The sequence below is a fragment of the Malus domestica genome, chromosome 16, assembly GCF_042453785.1.
Source record: "Malus domestica chromosome 16, GDT2T_hap1".
Classification (NCBI taxonomy): domain Eukaryota; kingdom Viridiplantae; phylum Streptophyta; class Magnoliopsida; order Rosales; family Rosaceae; genus Malus; species Malus domestica.
This window is the reverse complement of record NC_091676.1, coordinates 9,063,209-9,083,762: the sequence shown is the minus strand read 5'-3', so window position 1 is coordinate 9,083,762 and position 20,554 is coordinate 9,063,209. Positions and strand designations below refer to the sequence as shown.

Below are 20,554 nucleotides of genomic sequence, written 5' to 3'. Positions count from 1 at the left end.
ATTTGATATTATTATCCTAGTTTATAGTATGATTAAAATGGCAAGCTTGACTGGCATATTATATATTCTACTCACTGAGCGACGGTGGTGGTTGCTCACTCCTCACCTATTATGTTACAGATGAGCTATTTGGCAAGACATGTGTTATTTGGCAAGACAGGTGTTAGAAGAGCTGAGGTTGTGATTGAGGAGAAGTTTAAGGATTTTAATTTATTACTTTTGTACACCTTGTAAGGATTATGGAGTTATTTTAATAAGAGGATTTCATTTTTCAACCCGTGTCGATTTCCTTTTATTTATTTTTACTTTTACTCGCGTTTCGGGTGCGGGGTCTTATTTTACTACCGACCCCGGGTTCGGGGCGTGACATCTCATACATCCGATGCGAACCCAATTAACCCCCATCTCTCAGATTCCCAGTCATCAAATTACAATTCTAACATTCACATAGCCATCGATTCGGTTTATAGCACATTCATTTTTCATAAGACTCGAATCTGCTGCTGAAACGCCATCGAATCAAGCTCGAAAACATCAAGGATTCAAACCCCTATAGATTGTGTAAGAGCTCCGTAGCTATATCTGTGAAATTCGAATCGAATAACACAGGCGAAAGCGGGTTAAACCAGCTGAAGTGCAAAAGCATATCAAATAATCATCACAATCTCAAACGACCATCAACGCGAACATCTCGATGCGATCTGCGTGAATCCGTAAGAATTAGACAGAGAGAATGACACATGCAGAGCAGACCTTCGATTATGAAAACTTTTAGGATGGTTAAAGAGAAGCATCTGTAATCTCATTTTTCTGATTGCCTTGTCCCCAGAACTGGAATATCTTCATATCGTTCCTCAACATTATTGTACTCCCACAGCTTATGAACTCCATAATATACAGCCTGCTCGCCGAGGAAGGCTCCAGTGATGACGAAGGTGACGTAGACAGAGTCATAGCGCATGATGACCCTGTATAGACCTTCGAATAGGCCTCCGCTGCTCATTCGAGCCGCTGAATCTATGGCGATCTGCGCGAATCTGTTTCCTTCTGCTTCTGTTCTGATCTAATCTGATCTGCGAGGTTAAAGATTTTGTTCACAACTCTCGCGCCGTCCTCAAAATGAGGGGCCAAAACTGAGGTGGGTTTCTTCATTTGATGCTGTTTGGAGGTCGAATCCGTCAAAATTTAAAGAGAAAAGAGACTGCCATTGGTTTGGTGAGGTAGGTTTAAAGGCTTGAGCTTGTGGGGAGTGTTGGGAGGCAAGGAGAGGCTCAGAATGTGCTGCAGGAGAGAGTATATAGGAAATGGTGGAGCTCGCGACTGATGAGGCGGTGGCAGCGTCGTTGAGTTGAATTTCACCTGAGAGTTTGGCTGTGTTAGTCTGTTTGCTGGGATGAGATATACAGGTCGAGATGGAAAGAGTGTACCTTCCATTGTTCTAGATAAATGGGATATCCGGGTTTTTGTTACAGTGGAGGAAATGAAGCTACATGGGTGTGGAGTTGAGGATGGGCCAGAGGAGATTGGATTTGGACTGGATGAGACATGAGAGCATTTCTACAGAGAGAAAGAGAGGGAGAGATATGGATCTTTTCTGTTTCTGGGTTTTTTGTGATTTTGCAGATTCACGGTGGATGTGAAAAATTGAGAAAGAACCGACATAACTTTTCGTGTCGATTCCTACAGACGGCGCCAAATGTTGATGCACAAAATCGGAGGTCTTGGAACAACGTAAATCCGACCATGAATCTGCAGAAATGTAAATAACACAAGATATATCGTGGTTCACCTCAAGGTTTGGGCTACATCCACACTGATTGTATATTTCTCTGAGAGGTGAGGGAGAGAACCTCTGTAATGAAAGGAGATGTGAGAGGGGTGAGAAGGCTCCAAAAATGGCCTATCCTAATTGTGAGGGTGATGGGTCCTTTTATAGAATAAGGATTCCTCACTTATTACATATTTGCCCTTTCCTTTACCACATAATTACATTTAAGTCCCTCGAGTATTTATATGAGGTCTAAATACGGTATAAACAATTTCAGTGACTTTTCATGGTCTTCCTCCTGAATTCGATTTATTCATCGATGCAATTTCGGCTTGGATCTACAACAATTGATGAGCTTCATGGATTGTTACCGAGCAAAGAAATTCAATTGGCAAATCGAAAGAAATCAGTATCTCCATCTTTTTTTCAGGCCTTTCATTCGGCCTTTGGATCATCTTCTGTTGGCATTCTTCCTATGCCATTGCCAAACCATAATCCTCAGGCATTTGTTGCTTAGAATTTCAACAATGTCAACTCGCACCAAGGGCGTGGAATGGATCGCAACTCTTCAAACCCTAGGTAGTTTCAATCTCGTGGAATGGATTGCAATTTCTCCACCTATGGATCCAACAATCAGCACCAGAATTACAATCGTCCACACAATCAACGCCAAACCTATAATCGTAGAGGCCACTATGGAAGAATGATTTATTGTCAACTCTGTCGTGAATATGATCACGAAGCAATTTAATGTCCTAATCGCATGAATCTTAATTTTGGCATCAAATCTTCTCAATCTGTTACGTGTGTCAGCGCCAAGTCTTCTCAATCTAGTCCTCCTACTTGGCTCCTTGATTCCGGCGCTAGTTCTCACATGACAAATTCATATGCCATATAATAGTCCAGAACAAGTTTATATTAGCGACGACAAAGGTTTGCCCATACTAAATTCTGGCTCTTCTACAATTCATACACATGTTTATATGTTTAATCTCAATAATGTATTGCATGTTCCTGATTTGAAACAAGATTTACTATCTGCCAATCAGTTTACTATTAATAATTGGTGCTCTATTCACCTTTATCCCTCGTATTTTACTGTGAAGAATCTTTCTTCAGAGATGATGCTTTTTAAAGGCTCTATGAGGGATGGCTTTTATCCTCTCACTGCATCTCTCCCTCTTACTGGAAATCAATATATGTTTATTGCATCCATCACTACATCTCAAGATGTTTGGCATAAACGCTTGGGACATCCCTCTGTCAAAGTGTTAAATAAGTTGACTTCAACATCTAACATTCTTGTATCTACTAGTATAACCAAGTCTTTCTGCTCTAATTGTGCTTTAGGCAAGAGTCCTAAACTCTATTTTGGGTCTGTAACTAGTACTTCTTGTAAACCCTTGGAGCTTTTGCATACAAATGCGTGGGGACCTTCACCAGTTCCTTCTGTCACATGATATAGGTACTATATCATCTTTGTGGATGATTTCACTAAGTACACTTGGTTATTTCCTCTCAAGTGTAAATCTGATTTGTTTACTACATTTGTGGAAAGAAAGGCTTTAGAAAAGATAAAACTTAGCTTGTATGGGGATATAATACCTATATCATGTGTGGGGACCTCAAAAGCAGGAATTTATAAACCTAATGCCCTTCTTTCCACTAAACATCCTTTACCATCATATGTCTCCCCATATTACTTACCTTGTACTTATCTTCAAGCTGTCAAGATACCACAGTGGATACAAGCTATGCAAGAAGAATTCAATGCACTTCTCTAAATTGGAACTTGGAAATTGGTTCATTCTCACCCATCTCAAAAAGTTATAGGCTGCAAATGGGTATTTCAGATCAAAAGAAAGGCCGATGGCTCTATAGATCATTATAAAGCTAGGTTGGTGGCCAAGAGGTTTCACTAACAAAAGGGTTTGGATTACACAGATGTTTTCAGCCCAATTGCAAAGCCTGTTACCATTAGGCTTCTTTTGACCATGGCAGTTCAACTTGATTGGTTTTTAAACCAACTTGATGGTAGTAATGCTTTTCTCCATGATAATCTTTTTTAAGATGTATTCATGAAGCAACCCTCTGGCTTTGAAGATCCAACTAAACCAACTCATGTGTGTCACTTACAAAAGTCTCTATATGGGTTGAAACAAGCTCTAAGAGCTTGGTATGACAAACTGGTGCTCTACATCCTCTGGGTTTCATTGGTTCTAAAAATGATCACTATCTGTTTATTAAAAAGGATTATGCATTAGTGTTTGTGTTGGTGTATTTTGATGACATATTAGTGATAGGGCCCTTTTCTCAAGCTTGTCAAGCTACCATTTCTCATCTTAGTTCCTTGTTTCCTATCAAGGATCTTGGCCCCTTGCACTACTTTCTTGGACTTGAGGTCAAGAGGTATTCCAAAGGGATTCTTCTGTCTCAAACAAAGTACATACTTGATTTGCTGCAAAAAGCCAAGATGGATGGTGCTAAGCCCTCTACCACACCTTTAAGCACCTTAAAATTGGATCACTCATCTTCATTAATCTCTGATCCTACTGAGTATAGAACTTTAGTTTGTGGTTTGCAATATTTGACCGGGATTAGGCCTGATCTTTCATTTGCAGTAAACCTTGAGTGTCAATTCATGCACAATCCAAGACAATCACACCTCCAAGCAGTCAAAAGAATTATGCGATATCTTAAAGGCTCTCTTGACTTAGGTCTTTGGTTTCCTAAATGTGCCAAATTTCTTAGTATTCATGCTTATTCTGATGCTGACTGGGCATGGTGTTCTATTGATCGAACAAGTACCAGTGGTTTCTGTATATACTTGGGTAATTCTCTCCTTAGTTGGAGTACTAAAAAGAAACCAACAATGGCTAGATCATCTACATAAACTGAGTACGGATCATTGGCAAATACAACTGCAGAAATCACCTGGATTTGTAAGTTATTATTTGATATTGGTTTGACTCTTCCAGCACCTCCAAAACTGTGGTGTGATAACATCTCTACAATTTCCTTAGCTAAAAATCCAGTCTTAAATGCAAGAACGAAGCATGTTGAAATTGACTATCACTATATCCGAGAGCAAGTTCTTTCCAAAGCCATATCAGTGCAGTTTATATGTTCTCAAGATCAAATTGCTGATGTCTGTACAAAATCTTTGCCAAAGCCCAGATTTCTCCTTCTCAGAAGTAAACTTTCTCTTCGGATACCTCAGTTCAGTTTGAGGGGGCATATTAAGGATCAAAATGTAAAACATAAAACTTAGCTTGTATTGTAATATGTTAGATTTGTTACAACTGTCAATAGTCAGTTAGATGGTTAGGATCTGTTGTTAGCACAAGTGTGTGCAGCAAGCTGAGTATATATATACACTATGTAAACTTATTATTTTTCAATTAATGGAAAATACTTTTACCATTAAACAATTTACTGCTAAACATTTTTGTGGTTAGGCACAATTTGATTTTCGTGTTTTAGATTTGATAAAAACAAGTACGTGTGTAATTCTCACAACTTTATTTATTTATTTTTTCTCAATCACTCTAACTATCAAATCTACGGTTACTCTTTTACAGAAGAGTGGAAGACTAATGGACGTATTATTTACTTATTAATTTGTGTGTGTTAGCTATTTTGCCCTCTATAATTACAACTCTAAAAAACAAGAGCTAAGATTTTGCGAGGCAAATACACATAGAGTTACATAAGTAAGGAGATGATGTGAAAATGTACAATATTATTAAGTACTCAATATGATGTGTAAATAAATAACATGCCACTAATAAAAAATAAGTACGTTAATCAACACTTAATTTATAATTCAATTATCAACAACCACATCGTTTGATTTACACAATTTAATTTTAAAATTGAACTCCTAAATATTACCCTTACATGTTTGGCGTCAGAATATCGTGCAAAAATATAGGAGAACATTGTTTTTTTTTTGTTTTTTTGTTTTTTGTTTTCAATAGGAGAACATAGTTAGCTCGTGAAAGTGTTGATGTTACTTAAGGGTACTTAGGTAACATAAGACAATCACAATGTGATGACAAAAAAATGCAGTGGGGGCATGTGATGACAACAAATGCAGTGGGGGCACGTGCCTCCACAGGTCCTTACGTAGCACACCCTTGATATTCTACGTACTGTGAAGGTTGGAGAAGTAAGCTAGGCACATAATGTTACATAGTAAATTGTAGCAATTGTCTATGAACTAAAAATTCATTATCATTGGTTCTTCAACTCATCAAAACATGTAGATATAGTTATTTTCGTCAACTCCATCAAAATTCTGTCAAAATCAGTTATATTGGAAGGACTATTGCTACAATTGGGTTAAAGTTGAGGGATTATTCCTCCAATTGGGTTAAAGTTGAAGGATCATTTCTCCAGTTGAATTAAAGTTGAGGGACCATTGATATAATTTTTCTTATTTGATTTTTCTTCTTTGCCCCTTGATTTAGCCTCACGTGCATGACACATGACTCATTTTGATGGAAGTTCTAATAGAATTGGCGAAAATGAGCATAGTTGCACGTTTTTGTTGAGTTGAAGGACCAATGGTAATGAATTTTTAGTTGAGAGACCATTGCTTCAATTGAGTTGAAGTTAAAGAACCATTGCTACAGTTTACATTAATGTTGAATTCACAATAATTGGATATCAAACTTATTATACAATAGTTGAACTTAAAACCTTATATTTGCAAGTGAGGAGACATTGTTAGTGATTATGGGTTGATAAGTTTAAGATTTTATTTTCTCTCGAAGTTTAAGAGTTCTTTTCGCTAAATTTCAAAACACAAGGATCAAAATGTTCAAATTTTATTAAGAGAAAAACTTACATAAAACAAGAATGTTAAAATAATAGTATATCAAACAAATCATTGAACATCATGTGAAATACTTATTTTATTGTATTGTTAAATGGCCCAAATTCCCGTCAAGAACTGTGGAGCAACCCACCTTCTACAGGTGGTGTGGATGAAGCTCTATCTCTGGGCAATTTGCTCATTGTTCAAGGTATTACACCTTTGATTTGGGACTTTTGTGCCATGATTTGGGGCTTCTCGCTTAAACTCTCCCATAATTTCGAATCAACCCTCCAACCACTTACATGCTTCACTGACATCTCCTTCAGATTTGGCAGATCTCATTTCAACACTAGTTCGCCGCTTTATTTGTGGTTCTCTTTGATTAAGGCAACTATATGTTGTCACCCTTACAAATGTCTGGGGTCTTTTTGACTTGGTGTTTCACCACTTGAATTTTTTCGTTTTAGCTTGGATTTGAGCATTTAGATGCCAATTGTGTGTTTGTTTTCAGTTGAGGACCGGAATTGTGACAATTGGAATGGGCATAGTTTCTTTTGATTTGCAGATTTGGCTCATTATCACTAGTTTTGAGACGAATAAGCTTGAGTTTTGCTTTTCTATAGAGGTTTTTTTTTTTTTTTTCGCTAGTCGTCGCCACCAATTATGCGGCCGAGGAGGCGGCATGTAAATTTTCATTTAGAATTTTTTGGTTTTTTGTGTGGTCTTAACTTTTACACTAAAACACATTCTAGTATAGATGAGAATATTTACTTGTACGTTGAATGCATAAATAAGGTCTCATTTGTACATGTCCCATTTATAATTATAAAGCAGTTGTTATTTGCTCACCTTCGTGACTCATCGGAGTCTTTATACTATGTTCTTTTCAACTTTGTTTTTAAAAATCCCATTGACCAAGAAAAAAAAATCAAGACGGTGCAAAATTTTATTACCAAAAGAGAAATTTAACAATAATTAACATGCCAATGTAGACGACAGCGCAGCAAAAAGGTCGACGATAGCGATGTTATCACTAGTTTATTCGAATGGGCTCCATTTTTACGATATTTTTTTTCCCCGAGACCTTTTAATAATAACAGAGCATGTCAGCAACTTGCCCAAAGATAGTAAAAGAGATTTGCTATTACTCATACTCTTACACTCCACTTCCTATTTCCATCCCTTTCCGTTTAAACAACAAATAAAATAGTAAAAAAATATCAGCATCGCGATCCGAAGCCTAAACGGACAAACAGACACTCCATTTAGTCATTTTTTGCTCTCACAATTCCTTCTGCTCCCTGAATTTTTTCTTCAAATTCTCATAAGGGTTTTGAAAATCTCTCTCAAAGTTTGAATCTTTGAATCTTTCTGCAAATTTTGGAATAGTTTGATACTGGTCGGTAGGAAATTAGGGATATAGAAATGGTGAGCCCCAAATCTGGAGGTGTAGAAGGGGTGTCCTGCGATTTCTGCAGCGACCAGCCGGCGGTTCTCTACTGCCGGGCAGACTCCGCCAAGCTCTGCTTGTTCTGCGACCAACTCGTCCACTCCGCTAACTTGCTCTCCCGGAAGCACGAGCGCTCTCTGATCTGTGATAATTGCGCCTCGGAGGCCGTCTCAGTCCGCTGCTCCACCGACAACCTCGTTCTCTGCCAGGAGTGCGATTGGGACGCCCACGGTAGCTGCTCTGTCTCCGCGGCGCACGATCGCACCCCTCTCGAGGGATTCTCAGGCTGCCCCTCGGCGCTCGAGCTCGCCTCTCTTTTGGGTCTGGATCTCCAGGACAAGACTCTGCCGGCTCGACCCGACCTGCAGTCCCAGAACTGGGATATGGGTTTGCCGTCCATGGATTCGTCTTGGAATGGGTTTGGACTGCAGGACTTGATGGTGCCCAATCGCAACCAGAACTGCGTCGTTTACCGGACTGGTGAAATGAAGAGACAGAATAGTGGGGGCATAGGCGGGAAACAAAAGCACGGGATACAGAAGCAGCTGCTGGAGTTGTTTAAGAGAGACTTGGATGGTGGAGGTGGAGGTGGCGGTGGCGGTGGAGGCGGTGGTGGTGAGAATTTGGTGCCAGGTACGCCGGCAAGGAATGGTTGGCAGGAGGAGAATGGGAGTGAGAATATGGAAGGGCATGCTTCAATTGATGTGAGGAATGAGAATGGAGGTGTTGACGGGGTTGTAGCTCCAGCTGCGGCTTCGCAGCCAGTGTTGCAGCAGCAAACACCCTTTACGACTCTGCTCATGATGCCGGAAGAGAACCGTGACGGTGACATGTTGTGGGATAGCAATCCCCATGGACACAACACTCAGGTATCATCCTGAATTTGCTTTTAGTTTGCTTGATGTCAATTGAACTTAATTCCTGAATTGAGCTTTAGTTAAAACACATCGATAACGAATCTACATAATTAATCGAGATTTCAATCTTATAAGACAATGGAAATAAGGTTTAACCGAGATTTCACCTCTGCATATTTAATCTGTGTTTGCGTTTCTCTTCTAGCTTATTGCACTCCTTCCTTTTATATTGAACAACTCTCACTCCAACTAGTTCCACTATCTGTCTACACCTAACTCTAGAACTTCATATAGTGGAATATGAGAGCAAAGAGCAAAGAAATTAGTTCCTTTCGTCGATGAGATTTCAGTTGTGAACTTGTTCCACTAGTGGTTCCCAATTTGTTTTTGTTTACTTCCTCTGCAAGTTTTCTTTTGGCTTTGATAGGACTGAATTCTTTTCCAGCATTAAGGGTTTTATATGCTATAGTATCTTGTTTTTAATTGTGAAGGCTTTGCATAACTAATGGATTGGCATTAATAGTAAGTTCCCCATTACAATAAGATATGTGTGCGACTATGATAGTCACGCTAACTTGCTACTGGCTTGCAGATATGGGATTTTAATTTAGGACGGTTGAGGGATCATGAAGAGTCAGGTCCATTGGAAGTCACATATGGTTCAAACGATTCAGGATTTATGATTAAGAATTTTAGCGAACTTGTGAAAGAAACATCATTGACTGATACAAAAATGTTCAGAGATATGTACCAGGTGAACTGCCCTATTGGACATGAGGACATAAAATTCAATGTAAGTCCTTTCTGTATTCATTTGTTTATTCACTGAGGCATTGTAAATACATCAATACCATACTGTCCTCATACGGAACCTTTTGTCATGTTCAAGTATTTCGTACTCCAATCAATCTCGACAGCTTTCTATATGTAGTGGTTGTGGTTGGAAAACGTTAGGAAATCAATACACTCTAGAACCCCTTGTATGTGATTTAAACCTCACTTTTGTTTTAGAGATGTATAAGTTCCATATGTGGTAATCCCTCTTGCTTTTTATGCAATCTAACTAGAAATCCAAAATCTTTATGTAGCAAGTAATGAACCAATGTTCTATTACTGAATGGCACAAAATGGTCAACATTGTAAACAAAAGTCTTTATGAGTGTTCAACTTTGCAAGTTGTTTTTTGATGATTGGAACTCGCATATTTTAGACATTGATATTGAAGCATTTATGCGTAACTTCTTGTATGTAAACTTTGGTTCTTTAATTGTGAGGGCTGCAGTTGAATTTTGACGGCCATCATCAGGGTCCAGCAACATCTGCAAGCAGCAACGTCCCTATTGGACGGCCATCATCAGGGTCGGTATTTGGCGAAGACAAATGTTGTGGTTCCTCTACCGACATCAATTTTATGGAACAATCATTTGTTATGAAGGGTGACAGTCTGAGAACAGTAGGAACAAAGGCGGACATGGAGTTGCTTGCACAAAACAGAGGCAACGCCATGCTTCGTTACAAAGAGAAGAAGAAAACCCGAAGGTACGTTTCCTTTTTATCTTCTTCTACTTTACCCGTTCCACCATCACCGTATAACAGGACTTGTGCCATTTTTGTGAACAGATATGAGAAGCACATAAGGTACGAGTCAAGGAAGGCAAGAGCTGATACCAGGATGCGAGTCAAGGGTCGATTTGTGAAGGCTACTACCGATGCTCCTGATGGTTAGATCCATGTCGACTTAGGCTTCTCCTAGCTCTTTGTTTGTAAATATTTGTTACTTTCGTCACAAGGCAAATGTATAATTATGCAGTCGGTTACTCCATGAGATCAAATACTATTTGTTTGTTCTGTCTATTTGTCTGCGACGTGCATGCCTGCGTATAAACAGCTCCGCTGCTCTCCCAGAACAAGAACAATAGGTGGAAAAGAATCAAAGCTATCCAATAAAACAATACTTTCTACAAAATCAACACTTTGATTCTTGCCAAGGAATCGAAAGAGAAGACAATCCAAGTTGTCATTCTAAAGACAAAGAAACTTCCATTGAACTAGTAAACACCCTCGGATTCTTTACCATATCTTACAGATTTTGGTCACAATTTCTCTATTTTCTTTTATTGGTTTACAGTTTATATCGACGGGGTGCCGGCTTCGACTCACAAGTCGAAAACTCACAATGTATTATTTCAGAATTATTTGATATTTCTTCGTTTTCTAAGACTTAAATGAAACGGGGACCTGAGGTTGTGGTGTCCAAAACATAATGTGAGTAAAGGACATCGCCACCTCGCAGTCTCGTTTCATGTACATCTGTAACGTCTCTCTCCTCGTTTTCTATGCAAATGAGCATTTTCCATCAGTAATTAGCTGCTCTCTTTTCTTTTTTTTTTCTTTTTTTTTTCGGTGTTTGCTATATACGATTTGCAGTTACCACAAAATGCAAAAAGAAAAAAGAAAAAAAGGAAAAGAGAAAAGAATACAGAATGCGTAAATAATGTATCTATGCATTTTAGTCACAGTTTCTCTGATTCTTTTACTGGTTTATGGTCTTATATATCATTATACATTAACTCATTAATAGGGATCTTCGATGCTAGTTGAAAAAGTTGAAAGAAATAACGACATGTGATGTGTGACGTGTTCCCTAGACTTTTGAGAGATGACTGTGGACTTTTCCTCCCGCCAACCTTAATTCCTGATGCATTCCAGTGGTCGCCAATTTAATAATCCCAACAACACCGGTGTCCTTAAGGGATCCCCATCTATATATACCAAATTATCAATGTCAATGTTGGTTTATCTAATGTATAAAATCCCAGTTCCTCTATAAAAGGAACAATTCAAGCTCTACTTTGATTATCGCTTAGATTCTATCATTTTGTATAACTGATGTGTTTTCCAGGTTGGCTTGGTTTTCTACTTGCGGTTGCAGTAGCTGTTGCATCAGTGGGTTGCAACTCGGAAGCTATGCTCTAATGTCTGGAAAATGAAGTTAGCCGACCCAAAAAATGTCCTCCAGGACTGGAATCCAACGTCGCCAAATCCATGCAGCTGGTACCGTGTTACAAGGGTGTAAGTGGTTTTATTGACATTGAACTCAACACCTTGCTATTGCTGCAAATTCCTTCCACTAATTAGCCTCCCTTGGAAGTTTTGGTAACAAGTAATCAAACAAATTACTACGTATATTATTACTACGAAGTTATTTTTTATTGATCTTAGTTTAAATTCTATAGCTGAGTCAGTTTGATCCGCTGCTTACTCTTTTCTTCTTTATTGGCATGTATTAAAGGGACTACAATTACAAGAATAATACAATATCATGAAGCTCTGAAATAAAAGAAGATGGCGAGTTAGAATACCAACATAAAACTTGGGATTCCGAAAGCCCAATAAACTTAAGCCTATGTTATTTAGAAAGGTCTTATTGGACTAGGTTTGAGTTCAAATTAGTTTAGAAAAGTCATATTGGAAGAGGTTTGGATGTTCTAGTTTACATACGATTAAAATTGAAATTGAATCCTAAATTACTCATTGATATTAAAACTAGGAGACAAATGTTGGTTTCCTACAAGGATTCTAATAGAAGAATCATAGGAATTATTTGTCTATATAAAGGTGGCATCTACTTATTATCCCACTCATTCTTGAACTAAAACTTATTGTTAGTTGATTGAAAAACTGATAGAGGAGTGAACGTCAGCTTTGGAAGATCATGGCTTCATAGCTTCTTCATCGGCTTCTAGGTCAAAATTTTAATCTTATATGTATTGTATGTGTAACCTTGATTATACATATCAGCAACTATATTGACAATAATATAATGGTCATTTTTCTGTTGCAGCTCCAAAATACATACATGTTTGACTATGTGAGTTTGAGTTGTGAATGCGGATCAATATAATTGTGATGGCTGGGACTGGTTGTGTTGTATGGTGTATTCTTAGTTTCTTTTAGTATAAAAATAAAAAGAAAAAAAATTAATTTTTCACTAAATGTGACGTAAGATGTGAACTTGATGAATAATAAAAATCGACCTTAATCTGTTTTGCTTTGTTTTATTTTCATTCTGAAATGTGAACTAAAGAGACCCCATTGACAACTAGCAAAGGTGACTTTGGATGATCAAGCAAGCATTATAATCTAAAGCAAATAAAGTACATAACTACAAATCAAATTTTGAGTAGGGAAGGTCAAAAGCAGCGGGAAACTGTTTGCCTTTTTCATTAGCATGTCACTCAGTCAAATATGAGGCATCATTCAAAACTATCATAAAGATACTTTTTGTTGTTCTTCTTCCTTCTCTTCAATTTAACTAATCAACTGGATCATGCATCATGATCATGACCCTCCACCTCAATCTCAAAAATCAAATCCCTACTGCCAAACGCGTATCTTTACTTCCAGGAGGATCCTCGATCCTCTTTGTGAGGATCTTGAGATCCTCCAATCACATCCGTTCATCGCACATCATACAGTCAGAAATCATTGTAAAATTTTTTTAATTTAAAATTGAATATAAACAGTACTTAACAAACACTTACCGCACGATGTACGATGAACGAATGCGAGTGGAGGATCTTCGGGATCCTCACAAAAAGAAACCGGTGAGGATCCTCTCTCTCTTCACTTTTGAATTGTGTTGATAAATTACAGACTTATTTGAATGACTACTACTATTTGAATCTTATTTACTGCTGATGACATTTTTAATATGTGAATTTCACATATATTAAATTTATTATTTGAATTATATTTATAAATGTGAGTCGCAAGATCAGTAAAACAAAATCCTATCTTTAATTCATGAGTCTCGCTTTTAGGTCACCGGGACAATGGGGGGAAACTTTATGACAATTCAAAACTCGTGAGGTAGTGATTATACACTCAATTGTCCATATATATAGAAAGCTTTTTCCGTTTGAAGAAGATTAAGTGGATGGCTTTTTTATAGTTTGTTACTTTGTTCCACCTTTCTCCAATTCTATGATGAAGTGAAAAAATAAAGTGGGGGAAGATTTGCGATTTAAGTGCTTTTGGGTTGGTCAAATCACTTCTTTTAAGGAGAAGGAAGTGACCATGCATGAATCATGTCTAATGTCTATAATACAAGAAGGTCTTTGCCTTGTCCCACTCTCACCCACCCATCTCTATATTACTCTATATGCATGTAATGAATGGAACCCTACAAAGCACACATGCACATGTTGTCGTGGATCAACCAAATGAAAAGTCATGGACTCATCATGAAGATAGAATAAGACCGAAAGTTATAATATGCTCCGAAGTATAGTATCCACTAGAATTTTAAGCTGTTGGTGTTTTCGATTATTGAATCTTTGATAAAAAAAATATATATAAAAAATCCAATGTTTATGAGAATTTTGATATGTACTACACTCCAAATCATACTAAAAAGTTCTAAGATAAGACTTCTTAATTTAAACTAGCAGATGGACCCCTATTAATATTATCACTAGCCATTCCATTAAAAGACGAGTTTCACATGCATGCCTACAACAATCACCAGACCTTTGTAATAATTCTTAGACGCAGAGTGGACCAGATACTCCATATATTATTACTAACTCCAAAACAACTTACTGCCGACTGTGTATTTGTGATCACATAAATGAACCGAAAACTTGGATTGTAAGTATATATGGGTTCTTTCTCCAACAGTGGATATTGGCTCAAAGCTCAATCATCAATATTGTCAATATTGTTAGAATAATTAGCAATTAGGGTTTCTCTACGGTCGACCTGTGTGTATAACCATTGTTGCAATTAGGGTTTCTCATTTTGTTTGGGTCACCAATTAGGGTTTCTATAGGGCCTTCCGTCTATGTATAAAGCAATGTTTTATGTGTTATGTCGACTTTTGCAAGATGATGTATTTTCACTATGTTGATGTCTTGCATGTGGCGATCATATCAATGCTTAGGATATCGCTTTTAATAATAAAAAAAATTATACTGATCTCTTGTCAACATGCATTATGCAGTTTTCTTCTTTCATTTCAATTAATAGAATATATAAGAATCACAATTTACAATCAGTTTTCTTAGTTTTTTGAAAGATAAAAAACTTACACATAGGATCCTCTACAGATTCTATTTCCAAACTTATCAAAAAGTAACTTAAAAATTATTAATATGAGAAAAATTAAAAAACCAAATACAAGACTGACTATAGTTATGTGTCAAGGGCAAAAGCATCAACGGCCATGTTGACTTCTCTAATTATGTGATTAATTGTGTAGTGGGGAATTTGCTCCAATATATAAATGTCAAATATCCTTGATAATGAATGAAATCTGCCATGGTATGTATCTCTTTCTTGATTGCAATGAATCAAAATTTTGCAAATCAGTTTTCATTGTACCTCTTTCTTTAAGTTGTTTACAGTCACATTATTCTTAACACCTTTTGCATACTTGAGAATCGAAACAGCTTCTCTAGAGTTGAAAATGAACCCAGGTCAAGAACTTTGCTTGGTGCAATTTGGTTGACTTTGGTAATGCTAATGGAACTATGTTCCTTTAAAAGCAGGCCTCTCAATGCCGAATCTGGGTATAAAATATGTATTGATATTCATCCAAATCTGCACTATATCTGCCTACTGTGTACAATAATAAATTAAGCATATAGTCTCTGTATAGAGGTATTCCCGACCACCACAGATTTCCAAGTTGCATTATTCCCCAATGCTTATATATATGCTCTTTATAATTGTCCCTATCTATGCTTTAACCTTGGGGAATAAAACAAAAACCAAAGTATCAGTTTGTAACAAGTCTCCTTCTGTTGCGGCATCAGTAATCTTACATGATAATGATACATCATCATCCTTCAATACTTACGCACTGCACTACTGTAAACAGTTTTTGTAACTTTATGGGGACGTCCCTGCAGTTGTGTTGTGTGAGTCCGTCCCTCAAGTGTTAAGTCTTGTGTTTGGTTCCGACAGAGGTTCAAAGATATGTCTGGATTCTCCCACCCATCTCTCTTTTCAAAGCTGCCATGCACGCAAACCTCTACCCTGTCCATTTTTATGGTCAGGTTTCACACATAAAAAAAAAATAGAAAATTAAATTGAACACATTGGGAGGGAATGGTCCGAATGGAACAAAATCATTTCGGGACACTCCCTTTTCTTATGCCACTTTCGTTTATTAGTGTTTTTTATACTACTTTGGTTTATTCAATTCAAATGTTAAAAATAAGTAGAACATGCAGGAAAAAATAGTTTGTAAAAATTAAATTAGATTTAACATACGTTTTTGGTTGTGCCATCACAATAAAGTCACCCATAAAATGAGGTACGTATCAAACTCATCATACCTTATGTCTGGATAAGTAGAACCCAAAAATTTCTTTGAGTAACTAAAAGCAACTGCCACTAGATCATCTATAGTATAAGCAATATTTTCAAAATTACATATATCCCTTTTTTGTTCGAAGAAACACTTGAATTAGAAAATTATACGACTTACAACACGTGATTATAGAAAATTAGAAATTAGGGATCAATTTCGATTGCAAATTGTGGCAAATGGAATGAGACAAAAGGTTAGCTCCAAAATAAAACATAAAAGGAAAAGTGAGATGGGCAGATTTGTCTTATTGAGAAAAAGATAGGGGTATCTAATGAACAATACGAGCAAGAATATAAATACTAACCTTCATGCACGCGCGTGATTTTTGAATGACTGCGTGCTATGCACGATTTACACGTTTTAAATGTATTTATATGGGTAAATTGACAAAAGAAAAGTCAAATATTTGAAGTAAATGAATAATATTAGATCATGCTAGAAGAAACCTCTCATAAACCAATTAAAGCAGCTGAATCCACATAATATAATCAATCTCTATTGAATTTATATTAAGAATAGAGAAAATAATATTTAATAAATAACTGATTGAATCACATTATTACTAACCTATTGGGAGGCTAAGCCCACCCCCTCTCCCTTAGTGTAGATAATATCGTTTGCTAAAAAAAAAATCATTTGACAACTAATTTAATTATATTATTATTCGCGTTCGAAATACCTTTATTATAACCGACATTACAAGCCTCTTAAGATATTCTGAACGTGTTTAAAAATAGAGAAAATAATATTTAATGAACAACTGATTAAATCACATTATTATTAGCCTATTGTGAGGTACTAATTATTAAAAAAAAATTGTACAAAAAAATTTAGTTATTAAAAAAACACTGTTAAAATGACGAAAATACTCATGCCACATTTGATGCATTATTTTGGGTTGCTTTTGAAGTTTTTTGTTTGAGAGGCATTTTTGTCCAATTCTTTTTGGGGTGTGCTATCCACACACCCCTTTTTACTTCTCACACACCCTTTGTTAATTTTTGTCCGTTGATCTTCTTCAATTCATCCAATCCGACGGTCGAAAACCCAAAAGGTGTGGGAGAAGTAAAAAAGGGTGTGTGGATATCACACCCCCTCTTTTTAATGAAGCTTGTGACACCAAAAAAGAAACACTGTTCATTAAGCCCTTGGCTTTATACATAAGGATATAGAATAAAAAAGAGAAAACCATACAAAGTCCCACGCCACTAAAGCTTTGGTAATTACATTTCCTTGCACAAAGAAGAGAGATTTTTCAATCTGACTCGAGTACGGTGATAAACATCATATTTTATTATATAATTAGAGGAACATTTGAAATTTTTTTTCTTCAATTGTACAATGACATGTGCCGAAACATAAAATGGTATACTACGTATCATTATACAATTAAAAAAAGTTTTTTTAAGTGTTTAATCTAATTATATAATAACATATAGCGTAACACCGGTATTTTAAACACATGAAAAATCTCACCTTCTTAATGAAAACTTTCTCCTTTTTATGGGCTCTATAAATTCCCCCACCAAATTTTGATTCCTTGCTTTGTGCTTTGGAGGAAGAAGTAAAAACTCACTCTCTCATAAATCAGAACCCTCTCTCTGAATCTTTTTAGGTCCAGTAAGCTCATCTTTTAAGTTTCAACCCCAACTCTCAAATAATAAGCTTCTCTGTCACAAATGGCGATCTGGGTTTTGCTGCTTCATCTTGTTGCTGCTGCCCTTGTTCTACTGTCACCCGCAACTGCAAACCTAGAAGGTAAACATGCAAAACAAGTTTAACTGTTTAAGTTTATTAGTTAATCACTTTCTTAAACACATGTTTTTAGACTATATATTATGTTAACTCCAATTAATTAATGTGTTAAAACCCTTGTAATGGAATGATCAGGAGATGCTTTGTATGCTTTGAGACAAGCTGTGAAGGATCCGAACAGTGTTCTGCAGAGCTGGGATCCGACCTTGGTTGATCCCTGCACTTGGTTTCATGTCACCTGCGACGGCGACAATCGGGTTACTCGACTGTAATTCATCTACTCCCTTTCTTTCTTATTTTTTCCTTCCAATTATTTGTAAAATTTGATTCAAGTTTTTCTTTATTTTTACTTTTTGGTAATTATAGTTTTGGCTTAGATATGTTGTGTACTTTTCTTGTATCTGCTTGTTAGATTCTCTAAAGATTTCTACTTGTTTTACATTAATGAGCTAGGTTGTTGCTTTTTCATCTTCTTTTTTTTTTCTTTTTTTTTTAATTATGTTGGTTTGAACGCAAATTAGCATGAACCTATTAAGCTTAATTTCTTGGTTATTTAAATTTTTTGCTTGGGTTGCAATTCTTGTTAGTATTTTAAGCTTAATCATGTATTTACTATACAGATGAAGTAATTAGTGCTTAAAATAATGTGTTGCAGAGACCTTGGAAATGCAAACCTGTCGGGCAATCTTGTACCCGAGTTGGGGAGGCTCGAGCGCCTTCAGTACCTGTGAGTCTCACAATTTTATTCGAAAATCGTTATTAGCACTAAAAAAAATCGCCATGCATTCTTCTAAAGTGTCGAGAGTAGCTCCCTTTCGTTTTTCTTACTTTTCTTGTTTCTTTGGAAGTGAGCCGCTGTAGTGTGGACCTGGTGAAGCTTTTATTGATTAATAAAAAAACTTCAATCGATATGAGGTGGAATTTAAGAGATTCTCTCTGGATCTCTTCCCAAGATCTTCGGATCAAGTAATTCAGATCTTTAAAATTTGATCTAACGACTAAAAATATAGATCCTTTTAAAAATTATAATAATTTTAACCATTTGATCAAATTTTAAGGATCCGAATCACTTAATCCGGGAGCATTGGTAGAAGAGATCAGGAAAGGATCTGTTTCCGAATAAATTATCAATGTCACCAACCCCACCAGCCAGACAGTCCATCACCGTCGGATTATGGACCATCATCATGCACCATTAATTTTGGAATTTAATGATATATTTCTAGATTTTCCTGTATTTTGTGATCAGTGAGAGCATTTAGTTTTAGTGACTGACAGAAAGTATTGGTTGGTGTGTGTCTGTTGTACGCATTATAGGGAATTGTACATGAACAACTTGATGGGATCTATACCAGAACAACTTGGAGGATTGAAGAGCCTTGTGAGCTTGGATCTCTACCACAATAACTTCTCTGGGTCCATCCCACCCTCCCTATCCAACCTCTCCAATCTTAAATTCTTGTAAGCAATAATTTATCTGAGACAACGGGTCAGTCGCCCATGCTCAAGTGTGCGTTTAGGTTATTTCAGCCATTGATCAACGGCTGGAATCTACCCACTCGTACATGGACGACTTTCTGTATCAAAAGATACCCTTTGCTTAGTAGCTCATGTAAGTAAGTTGCATGCAGGAGGCTGAATGATAACAGATTGACTGGAAGCATACCTAGAGAGCTTACCAAACTTCAAAGCCTCAAGATACTGTGAGTCATTTCTCTATGCAATATTCCCCACATTACCCTTTCATTACTTTCCTTTGTGAGGATCTGGGAATCTTTAAATCACATTCGTTCTTCGTACATCGTGCGGTAAAAAATCATTGTAAATTTTTTAATTTAAAATTGAATATAAATAGCACCTATTGAAAATTGACCGTACGATGCACGATGAACAAATGTGATTGAAAAATCTTCGGGGTTCTTACAAAGAATATCCGGCGAGGATCCTTTCTCCTTTCCTTCTCCTTCTAACCTCATTAGGGTTACATTAAATTAAATGACTTGTGCAGTGATGTATCCAACAACGATTTGTGTGGTACTTTCCCAACCACAGGCTCCTTCTCCAATTTCTCAGAAGAAAGGTGACTAACACAAAAACATTATTAATAAAAGTTAAAACCTTTATTTTTCTTTCTTTGTTTGGACTTTGGAGGCTGGATTCTTAGTGGGTTTTGTGTCTTTACTGTTTGTTTGGGTGCAGTTTCAAGAATAACCCAAGATTGGAAGGGCCAGAACTGATGGGATTTGTGAGATATGATAGTACCAGAGGAAGCTGCAAATGATGTGTGCCACCATCACTACTACTGCTACCCAAAAGGCAACAAAGGGTTGCCATTTACCAATTGGGAATCTCCACTTGTATTTAGATAATCCGTTAATCTATGGGAAGGGGTTTTTGTGTTTCACTAATCAATGTGATTACTACAACTTAATTACTACATCAAGAGAGTCTTCACACTAATTCAGCACAGATATTCTCCATTTGAGCCTGGTTACTTTTGTCGATGGGTATCTTTTACTCGTCG

At 36.8% G+C, this 20,554-nt stretch overlaps 3 protein-coding genes across 3 annotated transcripts; 2 read left to right on the top strand and 1 right to left on the bottom strand.

Moving 5' to 3' along the window:
- Nucleotides 1-802: 802 nt before the first annotated feature.
- LOC114822236 (cytochrome b-c1 complex subunit 9, mitochondrial-like) lies at nt 803-1,434 on the bottom strand. Its single transcript, XM_029096547.1, has 2 exons — nt 1,360-1,434; nt 803-1,063 (listed from the first exon to the last, which is right to left on the bottom strand). Exons 1-2 carry the CDS (start codon nt 1,432-1,434, stop codon nt 803-805), a joined length of 336 nt encoding a protein of 111 aa, XP_028952380.1.
- Nucleotides 1,435-7,706: 6,272 nt separating this feature from the next.
- LOC114822056 (zinc finger protein CONSTANS-LIKE 14-like) lies at nt 7,707-10,751 on the top strand. Its single transcript, XM_029096011.2, has 4 exons — nt 7,707-8,909; nt 9,490-9,690; nt 10,180-10,436; nt 10,518-10,751. The coding sequence occupies exons 1-4, from the start codon at nt 8,016-8,018 to the stop codon at nt 10,621-10,623; spliced, it is 1,458 nt and encodes a 485-aa protein (XP_028951844.1). The 5' UTR covers nt 7,707-8,015; the 3' UTR covers nt 10,624-10,751.
- A 6,763-nt stretch (nt 10,752-17,514) lies between these two features.
- Nucleotides 17,515-20,490, top strand: LOC114821942 (leucine-rich repeat protein 1-like). Its single transcript, XM_029095467.2, has 7 exons — nt 17,515-18,033; nt 18,166-18,298; nt 18,686-18,757; nt 19,348-19,491; nt 19,662-19,733; nt 20,039-20,110; nt 20,230-20,490. The coding sequence occupies exons 1-7, from the start codon at nt 17,955-17,957 to the stop codon at nt 20,309-20,311; spliced, it is 654 nt and encodes a 217-aa protein (XP_028951300.1). The 5' UTR covers nt 17,515-17,954; the 3' UTR covers nt 20,312-20,490.
- The last annotated feature ends 64 nt before the right edge of the window (nt 20,491-20,554 follow it).